This window comes from Carya illinoinensis, chromosome 14, assembly GCF_018687715.1.
Source record: "Carya illinoinensis cultivar Pawnee chromosome 14, C.illinoinensisPawnee_v1, whole genome shotgun sequence".
NCBI lineage: Eukaryota > Viridiplantae > Streptophyta > Magnoliopsida > Fagales > Juglandaceae > Carya > Carya illinoinensis.
The window spans coordinates 32,339,798-32,364,411 of NC_056765.1; the positions used below are offsets into that span (position 1 = coordinate 32,339,798).

The following is a 24,614-nucleotide window of genomic DNA, read 5'->3' on the forward strand; positions in this document are numbered from 1 at the left end:
AGCAGTTGAATTGATGGAACATGCTGGAGAGGTATCTCTTTAATTTTTCTTCAAAAGTTAAGTTTTGTTATAATGAATTAATTACAAAAAAATTGGGTTTTTTTTTTTTTTTATCAATTATGTAAACCTATTCAAAATTTATTTTGTAGGAAAATCGACTGTATGTTAAATGCATTGCGGAGAAATTATCAAAAAAAATTTGGAAGATTCAAGTCTATGCAGATCTAGAGAAACTGAAGGAGAAAAAATATAGACAGTTTAATGTCCTCTCTATTGAAACAGTGCAAGATGAGGAAAATGCTGGATCGTCATCCTAAAATCAAAATTATCTCAAACAACTTTCATAAAACATGAGCGATGTTTATTTATAGGACAATGTTATAAATTCTATTAATGGTCTTATTAATTATTTGATAATGTTATAAATTCTATCAATGGTCTTATTTTATAATATATCACAATGTATAATTATTTATCAATTACATAAACATTATATTGATAGTTATTTAATTAACCAACTCTTTATTAATAAAAAATTATTTCTTAACCAAAAAAATTAAATATAAACTAAGCAAACGTGCATTGCACATTGCTTTTACCTAGTAAAGATATAAAGGTGTATGGTGTCATAAACTTCATATTATTGTGGTGAGAAAATCGTATAAACATGAACATAGTGGAAATTCATACTTACATAAAGTATAGCACTGCTGCCCTGCCCCCACATTTTCTACGTACTGATCTTTCTTTTCCTTCTGAAGCGTTTTTTTTTTTTTTTTTTTTTTTTTTTTTTTAATTTTCGGGTATGGAAGATTGAGGTACCAAATTGAGATTTCTGTGATGACAAAAAGAAATCCTCTGACACTGGGTGTATATATATATATATATTTTTTTTTTTTCTTTTGACATATTAAGGTCTAATTTGGACAACGAGTTGAGATGTGATGAGTTAAAATAAAAGTTAAAAAAATATTATTAAAATATTAATTTTTAATAATATTATTATTTTATAATTTAAAAAATTTGAATTATTTATTATATTTTGTATAGAAATTTAGAAAAATTATAATGATGAGATGAAATAAAATGAGTTAAGATAATTTCTCAACACAAACGGGTAGACTCGTTTGAATTCAGAAATAAGATAAGATGGTTTTAGATTAAATTAAAAATTGAATAAAATATTTTTAGAATATTATTTTTTAATATTATTATTATTTTAAAATTTGAAATAATTAAATTGAGATTTGAAAAAGTTGAATTCTTTATTATATTTTATGTAAAAATTTAAAAAAATTACAATAAAATGAGATAAAATGAGATGAAATATTTTTTGAATCCAAATATTGCAAAATCTTTAAGAGTACACTTTTTTTAAAAATAACTATAGACATATAATATTATATCGTATCATATTGATATTAACTAACCATTAGTAGCAAAAAGAAAAAAAAACTGACCATTAGTATTTATATAAATAATCTATTCAAATAATCCACTGTAATGATAAGAGAATAAGAAAATAATATGTGCATATATAATGTTATATATAGTTGTAAAATATGTAAATTTTTTATATATATTTTTTAAAAGCTGAGATTTGTGATTAAAAATTATTTTTTATATATAAATATCAGATTTAACTTTTTTGGTTTTTTTCAAAATACATACGCTCAACGTCTGAAAACTATAAATATTATTACTAAAAATTCACTCTAAAAATTGTTAAAAAAAACGATGACAAAAGCTGACGTGTCGTGCAGATACCTCGGAAGCCATTTCCCATTTGGTTCCAACACCATCCTTATGATCAACACGCTTCGAGTCGGCTTCTTCCCCATCAGTTTTCAAATCGAAAAAATCTATTTGCTATATTTTTACCCAAGCCTAGCCCTACTCCGCCCCAATATCCAACCCCGATTTTCTCCAATCCTACCCACTTCCACCGAATCCTCAATCGGGTCCTCACCCTTTCCCATTTCCCCAAACCAGAATCGTCCATTTCGGCCATGTGAGCTGAGCGATATAATGATCGGATTTTTGGACTCTGGCTCCTATTGTATGGGTCTGAGCAATGCCGGAGCTTCGCAGAGGAGTCCGCCGAGGCCGTGCTAAGGTCGCGCACAAGCAACCCGAGCCCCCGGTTGGAAACTACGTGAAGACCCGTGCCGCGGTTGCCAGAGCGAAGAAGTTGAAGCTTGAGGAGGAGGAGGAGGAGGAGGAACAGAAACAGCAGGTGATCGTGATTTCCGAGAGGGATAGTGGTTCGGAGGGGAAGAAGGGAAAGAAGGTTGTTGGGAAGGAACAGAAGGGTGCGATGGCCGATGATAGTGGCGGCTTGAGTGCCAATAAGGCCGCTGGTCAAGAGGAAGAGGGTAACACCGCACCTTTTCCCGAGAAGGTATGCGGTCGTTGGATTGTTAACTTTTCTCGTTTTGGCTTGCTGCATACTTCCAAATTAAAAATAAGGCTTCTTAGGCGATTCGATGTTGTTTTACCACCATTTTTTTGGTGTCGTAGTTGTATGTAAATGGGTTTTTAATAGCTTAATTAGTGTTGTTTTGGTTTTTCTAAATTTAGTTGGGGGCATAATTGTGAAAAAAGTTGCTGTGGCCGTTTACTTCGAGGTGTTCTGGTATTCCTGGATGTGTTGTTATAATTTCAGATATATGCAGTGGCGAAACCCGCAAATTTTTTTTTTTTTTTAATCTTTGGGAGGGCCAACTTTTCTATGTTGTGACATATTGATGTAAAATAAAAAAGAGATTAAAAATTCAGAAAACATAACTATATATAAAACTAAATCTCGATAATTTGCTACATACTCATAAAAATATAATTCTAAAAACACAACTTAACATACGTTTCAGATTTATGATGATAATATATTAATATTTCATAGAATAATATTCATCAATTATTATTTTTGTAATGCAATATGTAGAATTCATTTTTTTCATAAAATCTATCAAGTGATCTTTTAGAACGCAATCTTACATTCTAGTGCGTAATCTAGTTTGTTAAGTTTTATATAAAATCTAGATATTTTCGTGTCACATTAAATATATAATAATATAATTGAGACCTTAAATAAATTTTTCTTGCTCAATGAAGTCTAGAGGATAAAACCTCTCAACTACTTTTCATATAGATCATTAACCTTAAATGATTTTTCTTGTATTTTAACTTTAGATTCCATATTAAGAAGCCTAATATTGTATAACAAAAAATTTTGGGATCCATATTAATAAGTTTATTATTTTCCTTAAACTTAGTTTAAATTAATCTTAGTGAGGCTAAATCCTTGAAAATAGATAACATATAAAAATTATACAAAATTTTGGTACTATAGGAAAAAATTGGAGAGAGGCATTTCTAGGTATATTGAAATTTTAGAAAATTTTAGAGAGCATATGGGGATTATAACGTTTTTTTTTTTTTTGTTCGGGGGGGGGGTGCATTTTCTATATTTGTAGAATTATAAATTAAATGTAGGGGGGATTTTGAAATTTCAAAAAATTTTGGTTGGGCCATTGCCCCCATAACTGCCATTGGATATATGGTTCTATTGCGAACAATTTATTGTGCAGTGCTGTCTTTCCAAATACTGGTTGTATGGTGGTTTTCACTATTGTTGAAGTAGGTAAGACAGTTAATCATATCTTGCTACACTGTGAGACAACTAGAGCCCTGTGGAGTGAAGTGTTCAGCAGAATAAGGTTAAACTGGGTGATGCCTTCTATAGTGGTTGAGTTATTGGCTAGTTGGGGGATGCCGAGTGGAGTTCCACAGATCAAAGCTGTGTGGAAGATCGTTCCTATTTGCATTATGTGGTGTTTATGGCGAGAGCATAATGAGCGGACTTTCGAAGATAAGGAGCGGGTACTAGAGGAGCTTCGCTCTTTATTTTTCACCACCTTATTTCTTTGGGCCATCGCTGTAGATTTTAATGGCCTAAATGTACATGATTTTCTTTTGTCCTCTATAGCGACCTAAATGGGTCTTGTCTCTTGTATACCTTTTTGTGTACTTGGGCTATGCCTATTCTTATTAATACTACTGTTTACCTATCAAAAAAAAAAAATGGTGGTTTTCACTATTGTTATTTGAAGAATTTAATTTATTTTGTGATCATTATGATGAAGAATTTTGTTTCCTTTCAAGGGTTCAAGTTAAAGGGGCTGTTGGGCTATGATTCACTATTTATATATATATATATGCTTGTATCTCTAATTGACTTGGTTGTATTCTGCCATCAGATATATGGTTGATTTAATTTTTTTTTCATTGTGATTATATTGAGCTTGAGTTCTCTAATGATGTATATTGTTTTAGTTTTTGTTTGGTTCATTGATGTGGGCTTTTATGATTTTTCGGTAGGTCACAGTAGGAGGGTCACCCATATATAAGATAGAGAGGAAACTAGGCAAAGGTGGGTTTGGTCAGGTATTTGTTGGTCGTCGGGTTTCAGGTGGAACTGAACGTGCCACAGGTTCTGCGGCTTTGGAGGTTAGCTCACTTCAGATTCTCTCCTTTAAACTTATATGTCAGTTGAATATAATTTCTGATTGCTTTTGTTATATCAGGTAGCTCTGAAATTCGAGCATAGAAACAGTAAAGGCTGCAACTATGGTCCACCATATGAGTGGCAAGTGTACAAGTAGGTCCTTTTATAAGGGTTCTTCTGGGTTAACTTTTTATAAGGATTGTGGATGATTCTACCATACATATATGTGTGTGTGTCTGTTTATATGCATTTATTTATGATTTTTTCTTTCATTTTGTTTGAACAGCACTCTTGGTGGTAGTCATGGAGTGCCAAAAGTACACTATAAAGGGAGGCAAGGAGACTATTATGTTATGGTATGATCCACACAAACTGCATCTTTATCATCTCTCCATTATAACTTCTTGGTTTAACTTTTATGCTTGCTTTTTTTTCTTTTTTTAAGTGTTTTTGATAAGTGTTTATTCTTGTTTATATGCAGGTTATGGACATGCTAGGTCCCAGCTTGTGGGATGTTTGGAATACTTCAGGGCAGGCGTGAGTATCCCATGCTTGTATCTTTCTTTACCTCCTAGAGTGTCATAATTTTTATTGTTCTACTGTCCTGTGTTGTCTTGAAATCTTAAACTTGAGTTTGTTATAGATGGCTGTTGTGGGCTTGGTTGGAGGCAAAGCTTAGTTAAGTTATTTAAAGGAAAGACTTTTAGACCTCAGTAGACTAAGTATCACGCCTTCAAAGTCACAGGTTTATAATATTTGAAAGTAGACGTAACTTTGGGTCTGACTTCAAAAGAAAATAAGGGGAAAAAAGGATGTAAATTATGCAGGAAAAAGTCTTTAAAAGTAGGAATCGTTGGTATCCGCAACTCTGATCTACCAAAATGCCTGATTTTTTTTTTGATCGGTAATAAGAAATTTTATTCCAAGTAAATAGGCATAGCCCAAGTACATAGGAAGTATACAAGAGAATACACCTAAATACAAACTAAAGCAAAACAAAATTAAAGAACAGCATTACAAATATTCATATCCCTCACTAGATTGTTCACCCAAAAATTTAAGGTGCTAAAAAAAAATCCCTAAATTCCCCCATAGTGCGTTCACAATCTTGGAAGCACCTCCCGTTTCTCTCAAGCCATAAACACCAAAACGAACATGAAGGAATCATCCTCCACTCAGCTTTATTGCCTCCACAACCTGCAGCACCTTCCCAACTAGCCAAGAAATCCACCACATGAAGAGGCATCACCCAAGCAATGCCTACCCTTGCGAATAACTCATTCCACAAAACAGTCACCATTTCGCAATGAAGAAACAGGTGGTTAACAGATTCACCATCTTTTTTACACATGAAGCACCAATCCATCACATATAAACCCCTTTTCCTCAAATTATCATTAGTTAAAACTTTCTCCAGCGACACCAGCCAGCAGAAAAATGCAACTTTACTGGGCACTCTAGCTTTCCAAATGCATTTTCAGGGGTATGTTTTATTACCATGACTATTTAAAACCTTATAATAGGAATTCACAGAGAATCTGGACTTATTATCATTAACCTACAGCATCCTATCCTCCCTGATCAGATCAATCTTTGAATTATAAAGTTTTACATAAAAATCAGCAGCTTCACTCACTTCCCAGTCCTGTAAATATCTAGAAAATTCCACATTCCAATTCAGCATATGGTTAGAAAACAAGTATGAATCAGCCACAGCAGCCCCTTTATTTTTAGCAATCCTGAAAAGGCTAGGGAATGCTAATTTAAGGGGTGAATTACCACACCAAACATCATGCCAAAAGAAAATATTAGTCCCGGTCCCCACTTTGAAATTAATATTTTTGACAAAATCCCCCCCATCCCATCCGAATGGACTTCCATAATCCCACCCCAAAAACCGCTTTTATTTCATTAGTACACCAATTTTCCCACATCCTTCCATATTTAGCATCTACAATCTGTCTCCACAATGCATCTCTCACTGTTGTACCTCCAAAGCCACTTCCCAAGGAGGACTTTATTAAAAAGCTTTAAATTCCGCACACCCAAACCTCCAGTAGACACTGGAGTACAAACCTTATTCCAACTCACCAAGTGAAATTTACGTTCCTCCCCAATACCATCCCATAAGAAATTTCTAAAAATCCTCTCAATTTTTTTGACCACCCCTGCTGGAATAGGGAAAGAGAGAGTTAATAAGTGGGTAAATTAGACAAGGTGCTTTTAATCAAAGTAACTCTACCCCCTTTGGACAAATATAGTTTTTTTCCAGCCAGCTAGCCTCCTCTCGATCTTCTCAATCACCCCATCCCAAATAGACACAGATTTATGAGGAGCCCCCAAAGGGAACCCAAGATATTTCATGGGTAAAGAAGAAACTTTACAGCCCAGAATGTTGGCCAGATCATAAATATTGCTGACTGAACCCACAGGAACAATTTCAGACTTAGATAAATTAATTCTAAGCCCGGAGACAGCTTCAAAACATAACAATAAAGCTCTTAAAGCACGAAGATGATCCTTGTTAGCATCACTGAAAATTAAAGTATCATCCGCAAAGAGAAGGTGAGAAACTGTGATGCTGCCCCTAGAAACATCTCCCACCTTAAAGCCCGACACAAAACCTCCTTCAACTGCCACTTCAATCATATGACTCAAGGCGTCCATGACGACAAAAAGGAAAGGAGATAATGGGTCTCCTTGCCTTAATCCACGAGAGCTGCTGAAAAAGGCAGCCGAAGAACCATTCACCAAAATAGAGAACTTGGCCGTCAAAATACAATGTCTTGTCCACGAGCACCATTTCTCCCCAAATCCAAATCTCCCAAGCAAGTAAAGGAGAAAATCCCAATTGACATGACCAAAAGCCTTTTCCATGTCCAATTTGACTAAAATTTCAGATTGTCCCATCCTTTTTCCACTTTCCAAACACTCATGAGCAACAAATATTGAGTCAAGGATTTGTCTTCCCTTCACGAATGCATGTTGGGGCTTTGTTGTAATCTTATCCATAACCACACAAAGGAGGTTAGCTAATACCTTAGAGATGATCTTATAAACCCCATTTACCAAGCTAATAGGGCGGAAATCCCTCATTTCTACAGCACCTGCCTTTTTAGGGATGAGAGCTATAAAAGTTTGTGTTAAAACTTTTTCAAATTTCCTCAAGGAATGGAATTCATCAAAAACTTTCATAACGTCATCCTTCACAATATCCCGGCAAGCTTGGAAAAATGCCATGAAAAAACCATTGGGACCTGGAGCCTTATCCTTAGACATGCCCCTAACTACATCAAGAACTTCATCTTCCTCAAAGGGCCTCTCTAACCAAACTGCTGTAAAATGATCAATGGGGTAAAAAACCAGCCCATCTAACTTGGGCCTCCATGAATGTTCTTCACGAAAAATATTCTCATAGAAATTCACAATATTATCTTCAATCTCCCCCTTATCACAAATCACATTTTCACCAACATGAAGGACTTCGATGGTGTTATTTCTACGTTGTGAATTAGCCATTTTATGGAAGAATTTTGGTACATTTATCTCCTTAAGCCATAAAATTCTGGATTTTTGTCTCCATGAAATTCTTCCATAAGCATAAAATTTTCAATATCAGCTAACACCCTTCTCTTCACTAGAAATTGTACCCCTCAACTCCTTATCCTCCAAACTGTTCAGCTGTTCCATAAGGAGTAATCTATTGTTTTTAACATTGCCAAAAGTCTCCATATTCCATTTCTTCAAATCTTTTTTGAGCTCCTTAAATTTTCCTGCCAAAATAAAGCGGGGAGTGCCATTAAAGTGATAAGAGGCCCACCACCTCATCGAGAAACGGTTATACCTGTCCAAGGGTGGTAAATGGACTCTCATTAAGAGTACACTATCTAACCTCCCCACGTATTTTCTTTCCTTATTTCCGATATCCGCAAGTGTGGCTTCTCGCATTGAGAAAACTTTTTGCAATTTTCTTTGGGGAGGAATGGGGGATGAAGCTAAAATCCATCTTGTGGGTTGGGATAAAGTTTGTTCTCCAATTCAATGGGGAGGTTTGGGAGTGCGTAATGTAAGGGTCTTCAACAAAGCATTATTGGGGAAATGGTTATTGAGGTATCATAGTGAAGGAGAGGGCTTGTGGAGAGAAGTGATAAGAGTCTAAGTATGGGAGTCTTCGGGGGGGTTGGTGCTCTAACGAAGTCAAGGGTGCACATGGAGTGGGTTTGTGGAAAAACATAAGAGCTGGTTGGGACAGATTTTCTCATTTTTTCAGAGTTACAATTGGCAGCGGCAACAATGTTTTATTTTGGCATGATGTTTGGTGCGGGGACATGGCTCTTAAGCAGGCGTTTCCTATGCTTTACCAAATCGCATGTGATAAAGAGGTTGTTGTGGCTGATTTATTGATACGCTCTAATGGTGCTGTTCATTGGAATGTGAGATTTTCAAGAGCGGCTCAAGATTGGGAGCTGGACATGTTGTCTGGTTTTTTTGACTCTCTATATGCTATATCTTTTGGAAATGAGATGAGGGATAGGCTGTTGTGGAAACCAAGTGGAAATAAAAAATTCTCGGTGCGGTCATTTTATTCGGCTCTTTTGGGCCTATACCATGGTCATAGCTATCCTTGGAAAGCTATTTCCAAAATTGCATTCTTTGTCTGGACAACATCTATTGGGTGGATTCTTACCTTGGATAATTTGAGAAAAAGTGGGTTCATTATTTCAGATTGGTGCTATATGTGTAAGTGTGATGGGGAATCAGTTGATCATCTCTTATTACATTGTGAAGTGGCCCGGTGCTTATGGTATGAAGTTTTTAATAGGATAGGGGTGGCATGGGTCATGCCTAGAAGTGTTCGGGATCTTATGTGCTGTTGGAAAGGTATCTGGGGAAATGCTCAAATCGTTGCTGTGTGGAAAATGATACCTCACTACATTATGTGGTGTGTGTGGTTGGAGAGAAACAAGAGGTGCTTTGAAGATATGGAGCACTCTATGGCTGAACTGAAACGTTTTTTCTACTGTACACTGATTTCCTGGGCTTTGGCCATTATTTGTAATACAGATGATCTCCATACTTTGCTTGTAACTCTCACTAGTACTTAGTTGTAACCTGGCATGATCTTTGTATATCTCTAGTGTACTCAGGCTATGCCTTTTTATGAATAAAATTTACTTTTACCTATCAAAAAAAAAAAAAAAAAAAAAAAGAGGCCCACTACCTTCTCACTCTTTCAACGAAGCCTTCCTCGTTCAACCACATATTTTCAAATTTAAAGTATCTTTTTCCACTAACAATGCCCCTACAGTCCAACAGAATAGGATAGTGGTCGGAAACTACACGCTGTAACCTTTTCTGTTTTAACTCCGGAAAAAGAGCTTCCCAAGATGCAGAAACCAGAAATCTGTCAATACGGGGACCAAGCTCTCCCATTTGTCCAAGTGTAATCTCCTCCCGCTGTAGGCAAATCAATCAACTGCAGCTCAGAAGTAGCTTTAGAAAAAACCGAGTCTCCTACTCGCTCACAAGGAAACGAGTATTGTTAAAATCCCCTCCAAAACACCATGGAAGATCCCACCAACTGCAAAGTCCCGCGATTTCTTCCCACAATAAACTCTTACTAGAATCTGAATCAGGTCCCTAAACACCAGCAAAAGCCCATTCAACACCATCAACAACATTCTTGAAATGACAAGCCACCAAGTATTCTCCCACATAGTGCTCTACTACCTCCACAACCCTCCTATCCCACATAACAATAACGCCTCCTAACGCTCCATTAGAGACTAACTCTACCCAGCCCACATGATTACAACTCCATAAATTATGAACCACCGAATGGCTAACAACCTTCAATTTAGTTTCTTGGAAACAGTAAATATCAGCCTTCTACTGTCTTAACATATTTTTCACACGAAGATGCTTTCTATAGTCATTCAGCCCTCGAACATTTCATGAAATAATTTTAGGTCTCATGGGATACCATTGACATCTCTTTGCCTTTTTCCTTTAAAAAGCACTCCCACCCTTGGATTTATAATTACTTGAACATTCCAATCTTTTAAGCTCCCTCTCCTTCTTAGCAGCAGATTTAGCCATAGCTGGATGCCCAGCCTCAATAGCAATAAGTAGAGCCCTAAATTGCGGTTTTAAGTAGAGCCTCAATACCAAAACTCCTGATTTTATATCTTAAAACTATTAAAGAGCATCTGTGCAATCAGCATGATTCAAATTATATTGCAAAACCCTGTGATTTAAATTCTACTGCCTATATACTCTGTTGGTGAAGAATGCTGCAACCAGCCACAAGGTGCTTCACGAAAATATATGACTTTGAACTTTTTTGATCAGTAAACAAAGAGTTTTATTGATGATATAGGTAGGCATAGCCCTAGTGCACAGGACATATACAAGAGTGGCATCCAAGCATGAGTGTCCAGTGATACAACTAGGAACTAAAGATCACTTCCACGACCTTTGTAGGCTAACATTGTAATGAAGCAGCAAAGATCGATTTATACTCTCCTTTTGACTGTATTTTCTTCCTGGTTTCTGAAAGAAACAAAAATGTGGTTAATAGTGGTGATATTTTCAGTTTAAGATGATAGTTTGGAGTTTGTAAAGGCTTGTTTTATGGATTCTCTTTGAAAATTAAGAAATCTTGTATTCAGGTGGTTGTCATCTTAAATAATCGCAGCCAGACAATCAATATAAAAATGTCCTATGCCATTTTGGTTATGAAATATTTAGGTGGATGTAGCATCCTACTTTTGTTAATGTAATCTTTTTTGAGAAGTAATATAAATTTGATAAACAAATGCAAAAGACTCAATCCAAGTACACAGACATATACAAGAATGTAGGTAGTTGATCTTCAACTGTTAATCTTGAACTGTTATAAAATTGTAATTTTTTTCAATATATCTTAAAAAAGTGAAATGATGATCCACCCTTCATTCCTGTCCTACACCCACCCATATAAAAAGGAAGGGGTGGAAGTAATGGAAATCTTGTCCAAGCTTTTTTAGGGGGTACCTGTGATAGGCAAATATCTCAACATATTTTAGCTTGCTACAAATGAAGATAATTTGGTCAATTCGTTATGGGGAATATTTTATGTTTGGTTTTTCACCTTATTTACATTTGTTTTTCACCTTATTTTCATTTCACCTGATTTGTATTAGCCTTCTTTTTTCTGCTTTCTAGAGTGTAGTAGGTATTTCCTTTGTATATGTCCTGTGTAATTGGGCTTTTGCCTATTCTTGGTAATAAAATTTCTTATTAATTATCAAAAAAAAAAAAAAAAAATTACATTTGTTTGTGTTCACCTGCACACTGAGTTTGTGTTTTCTGGGTGTCTTATTTTAGTTTCTTTTGTTTTTCTGGCCACAACTACTACAGTAAACTACTTCAATTTTGATTGTCATTAAATGCATCTTTTGAACATGAATTTTGTTTAGAGTCTAACATTGTTTTTCTTTATTTTAGAAGTATATGTTATTGGTCTAACAATGTTTCTTCTTCCTCTCTTCATTCCTTGTCTCCCAAAATGTATGTCTTGTTTCTCAATCTTTTCACATAATGATATATACACACAGGATGTCCTCAGAAATGGTTGCTTGTATAGCAGTTGAGTCCTTATCAATTCTAGAGAAGATGCATGCAAGAGGGTATGTGATTGTAATAGTTTTCTCGACTTTGTAAGGTTCGGTAGCCGCTTTTGTTTTTTTTTTAAAAAAAAAAAAATTGTGTTGGCAATGCTACATCAAATAGCTTTATTTCATGGTCCTTTTATTGGGAAATATTAATCTCCATAATTAGTAATCAGTATCTGTTTGATACTAGTTATGTCCATGGTGATGTCAAGCCAGAAAACTTTTTACTTGGGCAGCCGTCTTCACCACAAGAGAAGAAGTTGTTTCTTGTTGACCTTGGATTAGGCGAGTAAATTTCATGTAATTTTTACACACTCAAATTAATTTATTCTACACTCATTTTCTTACGTTGTCATTATCAATACATGATTACAGCAACAAAGTGGAGAGATAGCTCTAATGGACAACATGTTGAATATGATCAACGTCCTGATATGTTTAGGTGAATGAATCTTTTAGTCATCAGGCCACTGGTTTGCAATACATCTATTTTACAGCTGGTCTTGATACCTTCTCTTCTCTGTGCAAGAGGAACCGTTCGATATGCTAGTGTTCACGCTCACCTGGGAAGAACTGCTAGTAGAAGAGATGATCTTGAGTCTCTTGCATATACACTCATCTTTCTCCATCGAGGCAGGTTGCCTTGGCAAGGCTATCAGGTACTAACACATATACCATGGGTTTAGAGTATTTGTTATTGTCTTTGGAGTTGCTTTTGTGACTGTTTTGAATGCTTTATTTCTGTCCATTTTTCCCTGATAGGGAGATAACAAATCATTTCTAGTTTGCAAAAAAAAGATGGCAACGTCTCCTGAAATGCTATGCTGCTTCTGCCCGCCACCTCTTAAGCAATTTCTTGAGATTGTGGTGAACATGAAATTTGATGAGGAGCCTAACTATGCCAAGCTAATATCTTTGTTCGAGGGCTTAATAGGCCCTAATCCGGCTTTAAGGCCAATAAGCACTGATGGTGCTCAAAAGGTAATTTTGGTAATATATGAACTTAGGGCTAAATTCTGATTATGTAGTTATTTTCGGAGGTGTTTTATGCAACTGCTGTTGACACGTTTGTCAGGTTGGTCAAAAACGGGGTAGGTTGAATATTGAGGATGATGATGATGGGCAGCCCAAGAAGAAGGTTCGTTTAGGAGTTCCTGCTACACAGTGGATTTCAGTTTACAATGCTAGGCTACCAATGAAACAGAGGTAGGTCTGCATTTTGCTTTTGGTCTCTCTCTCTCTCTCTCTCTCTCTCTCTCTCACACACACACACACACACACACACACAACTAAACGCCACCCCTCTGGCAGGAGTAATGCTACAGTCACTTTCGTGTACTCTCTGTGCACTCCACTGATGTGATTGGCTGCATCAATTTTTTTTTAATACACAACCAATCACATCAATGGAGTACACAAAAGCGACTGCACATAGATTTTTTGATTGAATAATTATAAAAAAAATTATTAATTGAATAATCAGGTGAAAAGAGAGCATGGTTTTGGCTGGGTATTGGAATCACATCACTAGCCTAAGCTCGGTTGGTTCTCTTTTCGGAAGTTTTGCTATCTTACCAATAAGTCATTCGATATGAGCTACTAAATGTGACATCATCATACCTGTCATAACCAAAAAATTCTCTCTAAAATTTTCTCTCCAAAATTTTCTCTCCGTACGCATTGAGAGAAAATTCTTTTCTTGCGTAAATCACCATTATAGTAACTTCCATGGGGAGTTAAGGTGATGGTTTAAGATACTGGTATTCAATGGGATTTTTGAGAGAACTTGGGATCGAATCAAAATTGTTTATTCTTGCTAAGGTAGGCAGGCAACTACGTATTATTGAGCGAAAATGGAAGAATGAACAAGAGCTATGGGTAGAAGAAAACACTATATAGTGGCTGCGTAAGACACTGGAAGTATGCCTAAGTGGTGAGCAAAAGGAAGTCTACAGCACCATCAGGGAGGGGCATTGACGTTTTCTTGCTCAGAGATGTGTCAATGGTAGGGGAAGATTCATTGTGGTGTCAGTGTACCGGGAGGATGGAAAGAAAAGCTCCATTATCATTCCGGAAGGGGAAGGGGGAAGTGGATGGAGGAGAATGAGAGATGTGTTGGAGGAGTCCCATGGCACAGGGAGATCGTGTAAAGTGGAGGTCTAATAATCAAAAGAAATTTACCGTAAAGGCATATTACAAGATTTTAATCACACAAAATTTCGCACAGGATGATCCTCCGTTCCCTTGGAAGAATATTTGGCAGTCTCGCGTGCCCTCCAAAGTAGCCTTCTTTGTTTGGAACGCGGCTCTTGGGAAGATCTTGACCACTGATAATTTGAAGAAGAGGGGGTGTGTAATAATGGATTGGTGTTATATGTGCAAAAAGAATGGAGAGTCGGTGGACCACCTTCTATTACATTGTGAGGTCACAAGGGAGATATGGGACGAGATTTTCCAAAGGGTCGAGGTTGCATGGGTTATGCCTTTGAGGGTGGTGGATCTGTTGGGGTGCTGGAGAAAGTTACAAGGCAGCCAACAAGTAGCAGCGGTTTGGAAGATGATCCCATTATGTATCATGTGGTGTGTTTGGTCGGAAAGAAACGCGCGTTGCTTTGAAAATAAGGAACGCAACATGGAGGAGCTAAAGAACTTATGCTTTCAAACTTTAATGCTTTGGTTCTCGGCTATTGTACTAAATGGGGACAATGTTCATGAGTTTTTATCTTTAATTCCTAGAGCTTAGAATGTATCTAGGTATCTTATGTATACTTCCTGTGTACATGGGTCACGCCTAATAATTTTTAAGCAATAAAATTTATCTTTTACTTATCAAAAAAAAAAAAAAAAGGAGTCTGTTATGGAAGGGCAAGGAAGGGCTGCCGGCATGCATGGAGGTGCTCAGCCATGGAAGAAGGTGGCAGCGTTGAGGTCGTACAAAGAGGCGCTGGTCCAAGACGCAATGGGGGGTGGTGTGGAAAGCTTTGACAGAAGATGGCCTCGAGCCACTCATGGTGTACATTTTTCAAAAGCTAACAGTGTGGGTGACATAGACATGGGGAGGAAAATAGAAGAGTTGCAGAGACAGGTATGGCTATTGCAGTGGGAGATGACTGAAATGAGAAAGGTTGTCGGGCGAAATAAGGTAGGGGATAAAAGTGAGAGGGGCTGGACCAAGAACAGAGGTCCATGGGTAAAGGAAAGGGGAAGGAAAAAATGGATAATGGGTTTCAATGGAGACAAGTACCTGGGCCGAATATTGGGCCCTAGCCCAAGGCCCAAACATACTCTCAGGCCCCTTCCGAAAGGGGCTTAGGCCTTCAACGACCAGGCCCCAACCCAAGGCCCACAAGCCTGATTCAGGCTCAACCAACCGGGAGAAGGGATGGGCCACACCCTCAAGGCCCATCCGAAAGAAGCCTGGGCCCCCAGGCCACGGCCCTTGTGCCGGTACCCAGCCCCTGTGCCGGTACCCAGCCCTGAAAGGCTTATGGCTCGAGAGAGAACTGAACCTCGTGCTCCATCATCAGAGTAGGTGCGACGGTTGCCTACGCAGGGTATCTCGTCGGAGGTAAGTCAGAAACCGCCGATGAAGATGGTGGAGCTCTCCGACGATGGAACGCCTGAGTGGGGTGGCCGGAAATCCTTGATAGAAGTCCTAACTCGGGTGATTCTCTTTTACCGGAAATGGGACAGACCTCGTCGACGGGAGGATTGATGACCTTTCTGACAGTGGAGGTGCCGGATAACCACTCCAATACGTGTTTAGAGACTGTTGGGCTGTCGGCAAAAGAGGATGGGTATTCGTTGGGCTCTAACAGTGAGGAGTTGGGGTTCACTGATGATGAAATGCTCTTAAGGCATTCTCAGGGTTGTTTAGATATCATTGGGGGTGGAAGAAGTCTCGTTGGTTGAAGACACTTTTCATAGAGAGGGAGTTCAAGAGACGGATGCAGACCTGAACAGCTTGGTTCCTATACAGATAGCTGAGGAAACGGGGACAGTGCAAGCTGAAGAGAGTGAGCCAGTCCCTTTAAATTTCTTGAGTCCAGAGCAGCCCAGGATTTCAGATTGGGTCTTTAATACGGTAAAGGATATTGAGCATTTGGTGGGATTGAGGTGTGAAGGCTATGAATAGCAGTTTATGGCTCTACTTACAGTAATTGAAATAGGCCATCATCAACATAGGAAAGCAGAGTCAAAAAAGTAGAGAGAGCTGAGGAGGTTAAATTGGTCCATGAATTCGGAAGGAAGTGCAAGTAAGGAAATGACCAAAGGGAAGGGTTTGGCATATTCCAAATGAAACCAAAGGGAAGGCGGACATAGTGTGTTTACAGGAGACAAAGCTGAAACTTATTTGTAGAAAAATGGTGCGAAGTATATGGAGCTACATATATGTAGATTGGGTATACTTGGCAGCCAAAGGGGCATCAGGTGGTATTCTAGTGATGTGGGATAGAAGAGTGGTGGAGAAAATAGAGGAGTTTGTAGGAGTATACTTGGTGGCTTGCTCTTTTACAAGCGTGGCAGATGATTTTATGTGGGTTTTTGCAGGCGTATATGGTCCTAACCTAGACCATGAGAGAAGATTGTTATGAGAAGAATTGGCTGGAGTACATAGCTGGTGGGACCTTCCATGGTGTATAGGTGGAGACTTCAATGTAACTAGATTCCCAACTGAGTGCTTTGGGAATAGAAGAATGAGGCCAGCTATGACAGAATTTTCAGAGTGCATCTTTGATTTGAATCTAGTGGATTTACCACTAGTGGGGGGTGCATGTACCTGGTCTAATAATCATACATGGTCTAGACTAGGCATATTTCTAATCTCACCAGAGTGGGAATGTCATTTCCCAGATGTGTGGCAAAAGAGATTGCCTCGTTTGAGTTCGGATCATTGGCCTATTTTGTTGGATTGTGGAGGGGTCTAAAGGAGGCGTAGGTCCTTCAAATTCGAAAATATGTGGTTGAAGGCGGATGGCTTTGAGGAAAAGGTCAGGCAATGGTGGACTTCATATCAGATACAAGGAACCCCTAGTTTCATTTTTGCGAGTAAATTGAAAGTTCTAAAAAAAGATCTAAAGCTGTGGAACAGACAACCTTTTGGAGATATAGGGGAGCGTAAAAAAAGCAAGGAGTTGGAGATCCAAGGTTTGGAAAGAATACAAGAAAACCGGCCCTTAACACAAGAAGAAATAGCTGTAAAAAAGGGGTTGGAAGCAGATCTGGAAAGAATAGTAGTTTTTGAAGAGACATCATGGCGTCAGAAGTCAAGAGTGTTATGGTTGAAGGAAGGAGACCGAAGCACCAAGTTCTTCTACAGAATAGCTAATTCACATAGAAGATACAAGAACAACATTGAGATGCTGAAAAGAGGAGTGGAGTGTCGGGATGAGTCAGTGATAAACCAGCATGTAGTTGACTTTTTTGAGCAATTACTTTCTGAACAGGTGGGTTGGCGGCCTAAACTGGAAGGGCTTGGTTTTGATTCCATTGAACATAATGATGTAGACTGACTGGAGAGGCCTTTTGAGGAGTTGGAGGTTTTTGAAGTTGTGAGGAAAATGGTTAAAGAAAAGGCGCCGGGCCTTGACGGTTTCTCGATGGGTTTCTTTCAAACTTGTTGGGCTGTATTAAAAGATGACCTCATGAAGGTGTTCCAGGAGTTCTACTTAGCGGGAAAGTTTGAAAAAAGCCTTAATGCTACTTTTCTCGCACTAATTCCAAAGAAGGTGGGGGCCAAGGAGATTAAGGAGTTTCGGCCTATTAGCTTAGTAAATGGGGTTTACAAGATAGTTTCCAAGGTGCTAGCGAATCGTCTGAGTGAGGTAGTGGGGAAGCTTATTTCGAAACCTCATAATGCTTTTGTTAAGGATAGACAAATTTTAGATGCGGTTCTTATTGCGAATGAATGCCTAGATAGTCGGTTGAAAATTGGCGAGGCAGGGATTATATGCAAGCTAGATATGGAGAAGGTGTATGATCATGTCAACTAGGAGTTCCTTCTTGATCTTTTGGGGAAATGCGGGTTCGGAGAGAGATGGTGTTCATGGATTAGGTGGTGTATATCAATGGTGAAATTCTCCGTCTTGATAAACGGAAGCCCAACTGGTTTCTTTCGTAGCACACGAGGCTTAAGACAAGGAGATCCATTATCCCCTTTACTCTTTGTTATTGTGATGGAGGCACTGAGCAGAATGTCATCAGCCTTGGTTACGAATGGGTTTCTCACTGGTTTTAAGATTGGCTCTCCGAATAGGGGACTTGTTAATGTATCTCACTTGTTGTTCGCAGATACTCTTTTCTTCTGCGAAGCAGATCCTAACCAGATTTGAATTTTGAAGGCCCTTCTCCTTTGTTTTGAAGTAACTTCTGGACTGAAGGTTAATTTGGAAAAATCCGAGATGGTGCCTATTAGACGTGTTCGGCATATTAGACAGTTGGCTAGTATATTGGGATGCACGATTGCATCTTTACACATGACTTATCTGGGACTTCCACTGGGGGTGGCCTCGAGAGCGGCTTCATTATGGGACTCAGTCATTGAGAAAGTGGAAGATAAAAGCGGTGTGGAAGATGATCCCTATATGCATCATGTGGTGTTTATGGCGAGGGCGCAATGACAGGACGTTCGAGGACAAAGAGAGATCGATGAGGAATTGAAATTTTTTTTTCTTTAGAACTCTTTGTACTTGGACCATAGCGGTTGATTTCAATGGTTTGGGGTTACATGAATTCCTTATATCCATTGATCATACTTAGATGTGGTCACTAAACATTGTATCAGGCTTTTGCCTTCTTTTGATAATATAATTTATTTTACTTATTAAAAAAAAAAATGTGACATCATATATTAGCATTAGTGAGTAAGGGTCAATCGGCTAGTGCTTTTGCCAAGTGGGCCAATTCATGTAGATGAAACAATTCTCTAGAATCCTTGAATGTGAATGGCATAATGATCACATAGTTCAATATTTCAAGAATTACTTATTGAACAATTCAATGTTTTTAATTCTTTTGGGTTGATTTACTGATCAAAAAAATAATTTTTGGGTTGAGTTGGGTGATGCCTAGAAGGTGGTAGATATTTTGGCATATTGGAAGGGGTGGTTTGAGAACAAACACACTGAGATATTGTGGAAAGAAATGAACAAGTTTTGAGGATACCCAACGCAACATCGAAGACCTCCAGGCTGTCCTTTTTAATGCAATCTACTATTGGATGGCAGCCAAACTTTGTCTTTGTAGCTTTACTTTCTATGTTCTTCTCTCTCTCACTGTATGTATTTGTTGGATGCCTCCATGTATGTCGATTATGCCGTCCGTTCTTTTCTTGATCATTAATAAAATAATCTTACAAAAAATAGTATTAGTGTGGCTGAAAAAAGGACTCAAGTCTAACAATTACAATAATTGAGGGACTTGGTTTCAACTTTTAGGGACACAAGTGGTGTTTGTGTGGAATTTTCTATTTATCAAGTCAACATCATTAATAAAACCTTGTTTAATAAAAAAACACTATTTATTAAGTACTATGGGTTTTTTGAAATTAGTCTTTGTAAATCTTAGAACTTTACTTATAAAAGGATAAAATCGAAGAACTTCTTGTTTATGTTACCCAAAATCTTAGCCCTGTGCAATCTGCATGAATATTTTATATCTTTAATGTGTGCCTTGGTACTTGTGCCTCCTAACTTGGTTCGGAGATGAACTATTGAGCAGCTGATGAAAGAAAGTGTTGGATTTTCAGCTTTCAAGGTTTGGCAGGTTTATTTGAAAGGAAAGAGAGAACCTTTGGATCTGAAAGATCGTTGGCTTATATCTCCTTTTATTAACGTCACTTTATTTGTTCATAAAAGATCGTTGCTTGATGCCAGATTTAATGTAAAATGGCAGTGGGCCTCCTCTCGACAATAATTTCTAGTTACATCTCCCTATACTTCCATCCGAGAGTTATCAGTATTTATCAAATCTGTTCCTATCTAACGGAACGCTATTGGATCATTATTCAGAGCGGGCTCAATGGACAACGGGGATGGAATAGCGGTTGGGTGCGGGTCTGTATTCTTCTGCAATTGATGCTCTAAAATGTTTCATGTGGTGTATCAACTCAATCGCATAGAATGGGCCCACAAGAGCTTGAATTAGGCTAGCCTCTTCATATCCACCTATTGAAAAGATGAAGAAGAAGAAGAAGCTTGATTTAGATTTTTTTAGAGCCAAAAAATCCTATGTTATAGAATGAAGTTTGAGCAGCAACACTACCGATCAAAAAAAGTTTGAGCGGCAACACTACCGATCAAAATTTTTTCTCAGAAGATGGTTTGGTTCCTTATTACTTCTAGATTTTGCCTCCTGACTCTCTTTCATTCAATAAATTAAACAAAGCTTAGAGAAGGTTAGCTGGTAGCTGTCCAATTGAAGCAGTGTGGAAAATGGTTCCTACTTGCCCCATATCGTGAATTTGGAGGGAAAGAAAGCAAAAGAAGTTTTGATGGATTGTGGATGGATAATGGAGGAGCTAAAGACTTTATCTCTCAAAAGTATACTCCTTTTGGACAATTTCTGTAGACTTCAATAGGCTTAATTTACATGATTTTTTTGTATATTTTTTTCTTTATAGATAGGTGAATGACTTGTATGTCACGTGTACTTACTACTTAGTTTGTGCCTTCGCTCTTTTATGATAGTTCTCTTATTACTTGTCAAAAAAGAAAAAGTTAAGATAAGCCTGAATGGAATGAGTCTTAAATCTTTTATGCTACTATTCGTAGCACTTAGTTTGTAACTAAGCTCTTTTTGTATACTCCATGTGTACTCGGTTTTGCCTATTTACGTGGATCAATAAAATCTCTTTTACCTATCAAAAAAATGATAAGCCTGATTTTTAATGTTTAAGAGTAGTGTTATAGACAGCCTAAAAAAGGGGATAGTAGTGTACAAGAGGGTTACCCATACTAAGCTTAAGCCTGATAGGGTCCTTAAATTGATTAAGTGAGCACCATACTCTTTCAAATCACGAGGTTATTAATAAAGAAATTCTATTATCAAACAAGGCCAAGGTTATTAATAAAATCACCAGGTACCATCCTCTTTCAAAAAAAAAAAAGACGAAGTCATGGTTCAAAACTGACTGAAATTATGGTACTGAGAATGTAATTGGAACCATATCGAGGAGATGGACTTATAGGGTGCAAGACCTTTGCTGTTGGATTACCTTTGGGGTCACCTGGTCTTTTGGTTTCTGTGATCCCTGGTTTGGTTGAAAGGCTTAATCACGTCATTATTATTTCCTTGCTGGAAAAGGCTTTGGTGTTAGAAAAAATTAACATACCAGTTTTATGTATTTGCTTTGTTGTAAAGAACAGTCATAGGGGATCACAGATTTAGTTGGTTTACGACCTCCTTACTTATCACTTATCTAAAAAAAATGACCACCTCACTTATTTAATGTTTAGGTACCATTATAATGTAGCTGATGCAAGGCTGGCGCAACATGTGGAGAGAGGGATTGCAGATGGCCTGCTTATAAGTTGTGTGGCATCTTGTTCCAATCTCTGGGCACTTATTATGGATGCTGGAACTGGTTTTACAAGCCAAGTTTACGAGCTGTCACCTTTTTTCTTGCACAAGGTGAATTTCCGTGCCATACACACACATATTATAGTCTGTATTCATCTCCGGTGATATTATCATGAAATAACAATTAAATTTGATGTTTCAAATCCACAGGAATGGATCATGGAACAATGGGAAAAGAACTACTACATCAGTTCTATTGCTGGTGCCAACAATGGGAGCTCCCTTGTGGTTATGTCTAAAGGTTTGTTTACTTTATTAGATATATATATATATTTTGATAAGTAAGAAGAATTTGTTAATCCACATAATTAGGCATAGCCCAGTTACACAGGAAGTATACAAGAGGTGAACCTAATTACAACCTAAGTTCTGTGAAAATCGGCATAAAAGTCATTAAAACTAGTCCCATTCAATACAATGGCCGAAACCCAAAGTAACAATGGATGAAAGAAAAAGTCCCTAAACCCTCCCATTGAACATTCCCTATTATCAAAGCAGTGACCATTCCTCCTTTCGTTCCAAGTACACCACATTAAACATGGAGGCACCATCTTCCAAACAGCCGCGATTTGATGATTGCGCTGAATTCCTCTCCAACATGACAGTAAGTCAACCACCCTCCTAGGCATGACCCAAGCAATACCAAGCCTTGAAAAGATCTCATCCCATAAAGCCTTAGATATATATATTTTTGATTCATAAATAAGATTTTATTGATAGTAGGAATAGGCAAAAGCCCAAGTACATGGGTCATAAACAAGAGTAATGTCTAGGAGTGATGTTTTAGTGATACAAGAAATTTATAAATGGTCATGCCATTAAAATTTATTACAATCGACCATTGGACCCATGTGTTAAAAAAAGTTTCTGACATCCAATGATTGCTCACGATCTTCCAAGCTACACGTTCCTCTCTCTCCAAAGACCCCACCATAGGCATATCGGTACCATCTTCCAAATTATGGCAATCGGAGAAGTGCCTTGGAGACCTCTCCATGAAGCTAAAAGGTTGATCACCCTTCTTGGCATCATCCAAGCTACACCCAGATCAGCATAAAAGTCATTCCACAAAGTCGTGGCAATCTCACAATGTTTTTGTAGATGATCGACGAATTCTCCGCTCTTTTAACACAAGCAACACCAATCCAAGACTATAATTCACATTGTCTTGGGAAAAGTGGTGCATCTTATGTCATTTCTAATGAGAACTTTATGAGAGGCATACTGTTTGGTGGCTTTTTTTTGGTAAAAAGATTGTTTTCTTGTGCGTTAAAAAGTGTTGGGACATCTGGGGTATGCTGGTTTTACTTGATGGTATTCATCTTCAGCTACTAAGTTATGAATTTATGACCTTAACGTTTGCAGGCACCCAATACACTCAGCAGTCTTACAAAGTGAGCGATTCTTTCCCCTTCAAGTGGATAAACAAGAAGTGGAGGGAAGGGTTCCATGTGACCTCAATGGCAACTGCTGGGAGCCGCTGGGGTGTTGTCATGTCTCGTAATGCTGGCTTCAGTGATCAGGTTGAATTTTGCTTGTTCTATGTACAACATATTCTGTTCTCACTTCAATTTTTCTGTGTTCCTACAAAAATGTGGTGAAAGTGAAAGACAAGCTGCCCTTTTGTTTTCTTAGTGTTTTTTTGGTTTTTCTTTTTTTTTTTTTATTTTTTTTTATTTTGGGGGGGGGGGGGGGGGGTCGGGGGGAATATTTATATATTATTTAATTAGGAGACGTAACTTAATAATGGCTTTTAAATGTTAATTTGACTTGTTGGAATCCATGTTGGAATTTTTATGACGTAACTTTTCACTCTGCTTGACTTTGTGTAAATTTTGTTACCAAATAAATTTGAAACAACTTATGATGATTGACTTGACTGCTTATGTTGGATTCAGCAATGTGACCTAGGGTTGAAACTAGTTGGTCGACAAATCAATCAAAGCTTCAACATTGTTTCTTCATTTGAAGACAAATTGGCATGGTTGCTATTCTTCCCCCCTCTTCCCCTTCCTCTCCCGGGTTCTCTGACCTATGCTGTCACTGCTTTGTATAAGGTTGTGGAGCTTGATTTTCTTTATCCAAGTGAGGGCATCCATAGGCGTTGGGACAGTGGTTACCGAATTACATCGACTGCTGCCACATGGGATCAAGCTGCCCTGATTTTGAGTGTGCCTAGGCGCAAACCTGGTGACGAAACGCAAGAGACATTGCGGACATCCCAATTTCCGAGCACCCATGTTAAGGTAAATGTGTTGGGGAGTATGTTCTTCTGGGATGAGATTATTTCTATGAGGTGCAGATATGGGTTCATTGTACCTTTTTTGAGATGTGATACACTAAACTTTTCGTCTATGCTTCTGGTTTATGTGCAGGAAAAGTGGCAAAAGAATCTCTATCTTGCTTGTTTGTGTTATGGGCGGACGGTATCTTGATTCCTTTGTAATTGCAAGGAGTTTCTAGGTCAAAAGAAAGTGAGATTTTGGTGTTCTTCTTTTCCTATCATTTATGTAGGATTTCATGTCAACTGTAAAAAACGATCGAGGAGCTTAGCTACGGCAGCAGCTGAGGCATGTGCTCCTATGTATGATAAATTGGTATTAAAGCTGCACGTTTGCCTTTCATTTTACCTCGTTCGAGTTTGTAAGAAAAAAATATTTAGTGGCGCACCATTTTTGCTTTTCTTGGTTCTTTTTGAAAGTAGGAAGACTTGACTTTAGAGCAATGTCAAGTTACTCGTGGTGTTGACATAATATCATTATGTCCTTGATCAAATAATGAAACTATGGTTATGCTAACACAATTCTATCTTGACAAAATGCTCATATCAAGTGTATGTATGTCTATTCGTGGATGTACCTACGGTACTATTA

General features: G+C 37.9%; 1 protein-coding gene across 3 annotated transcripts; it reads left to right on the forward strand.

The window, feature by feature from the left end:
- Positions 1 to 1,776: 1,776 nt before the first annotated feature.
- On the forward strand, positions 1,777 to 24,539 carry LOC122294417 (casein kinase 1-like protein HD16). Of its 3 annotated transcripts, XM_043103147.1 has the most exons (16): positions 1,777 to 2,401; positions 4,381 to 4,509; positions 4,587 to 4,660; positions 4,794 to 4,863; positions 4,989 to 5,044; positions 12,106 to 12,177; positions 12,353 to 12,447; positions 12,538 to 12,604; positions 12,692 to 12,821; positions 12,925 to 13,143; positions 13,238 to 13,368; positions 21,618 to 21,792; positions 21,892 to 21,982; positions 23,107 to 23,264; positions 23,799 to 23,987; positions 24,117 to 24,539. In XM_043103147.1, the coding sequence occupies exons 1-16, from the start codon at positions 2,075 to 2,077 to the stop codon at positions 24,174 to 24,176; spliced, it is 2,043 nt and encodes a 680-aa protein (XP_042959081.1). In that variant the 5' UTR covers positions 1,777 to 2,074; the 3' UTR covers positions 24,177 to 24,539. The 3 variants fall into 3 exon arrangements, with proteins under 3 accessions (XP_042959081.1, XP_042959082.1, XP_042959083.1); XM_043103148.1 differs by lacking the exon at positions 12,106 to 12,177; XM_043103149.1 differs by lacking the exons at positions 12,106 to 12,177; positions 12,353 to 12,447; positions 12,538 to 12,604.
- The last annotated feature ends 75 nt before the right edge of the window (positions 24,540 to 24,614 follow it).

Coding starts and splice junctions, on each gene's coding strand:
- LOC122294417 (XM_043103147.1), top strand. CDS start 2,075: ATGCCGGAGCTTCGCAGAGGAGTCCGCCGAGGCCGTGCTAAGGTCGCG. Junction 21,793..21,891: donor CACCTTTTTTCTTGCACAAG/GTGAATTTCCGT, acceptor TCAAATCCACAG/GAATGGATCATGGAACAATG. Junction 23,988..24,116: donor TTCCGAGCACCCATGTTAAG/GTAAATGTGTTG, acceptor GTTTATGTGCAG/GAAAAGTGGCAAAAGAATCT.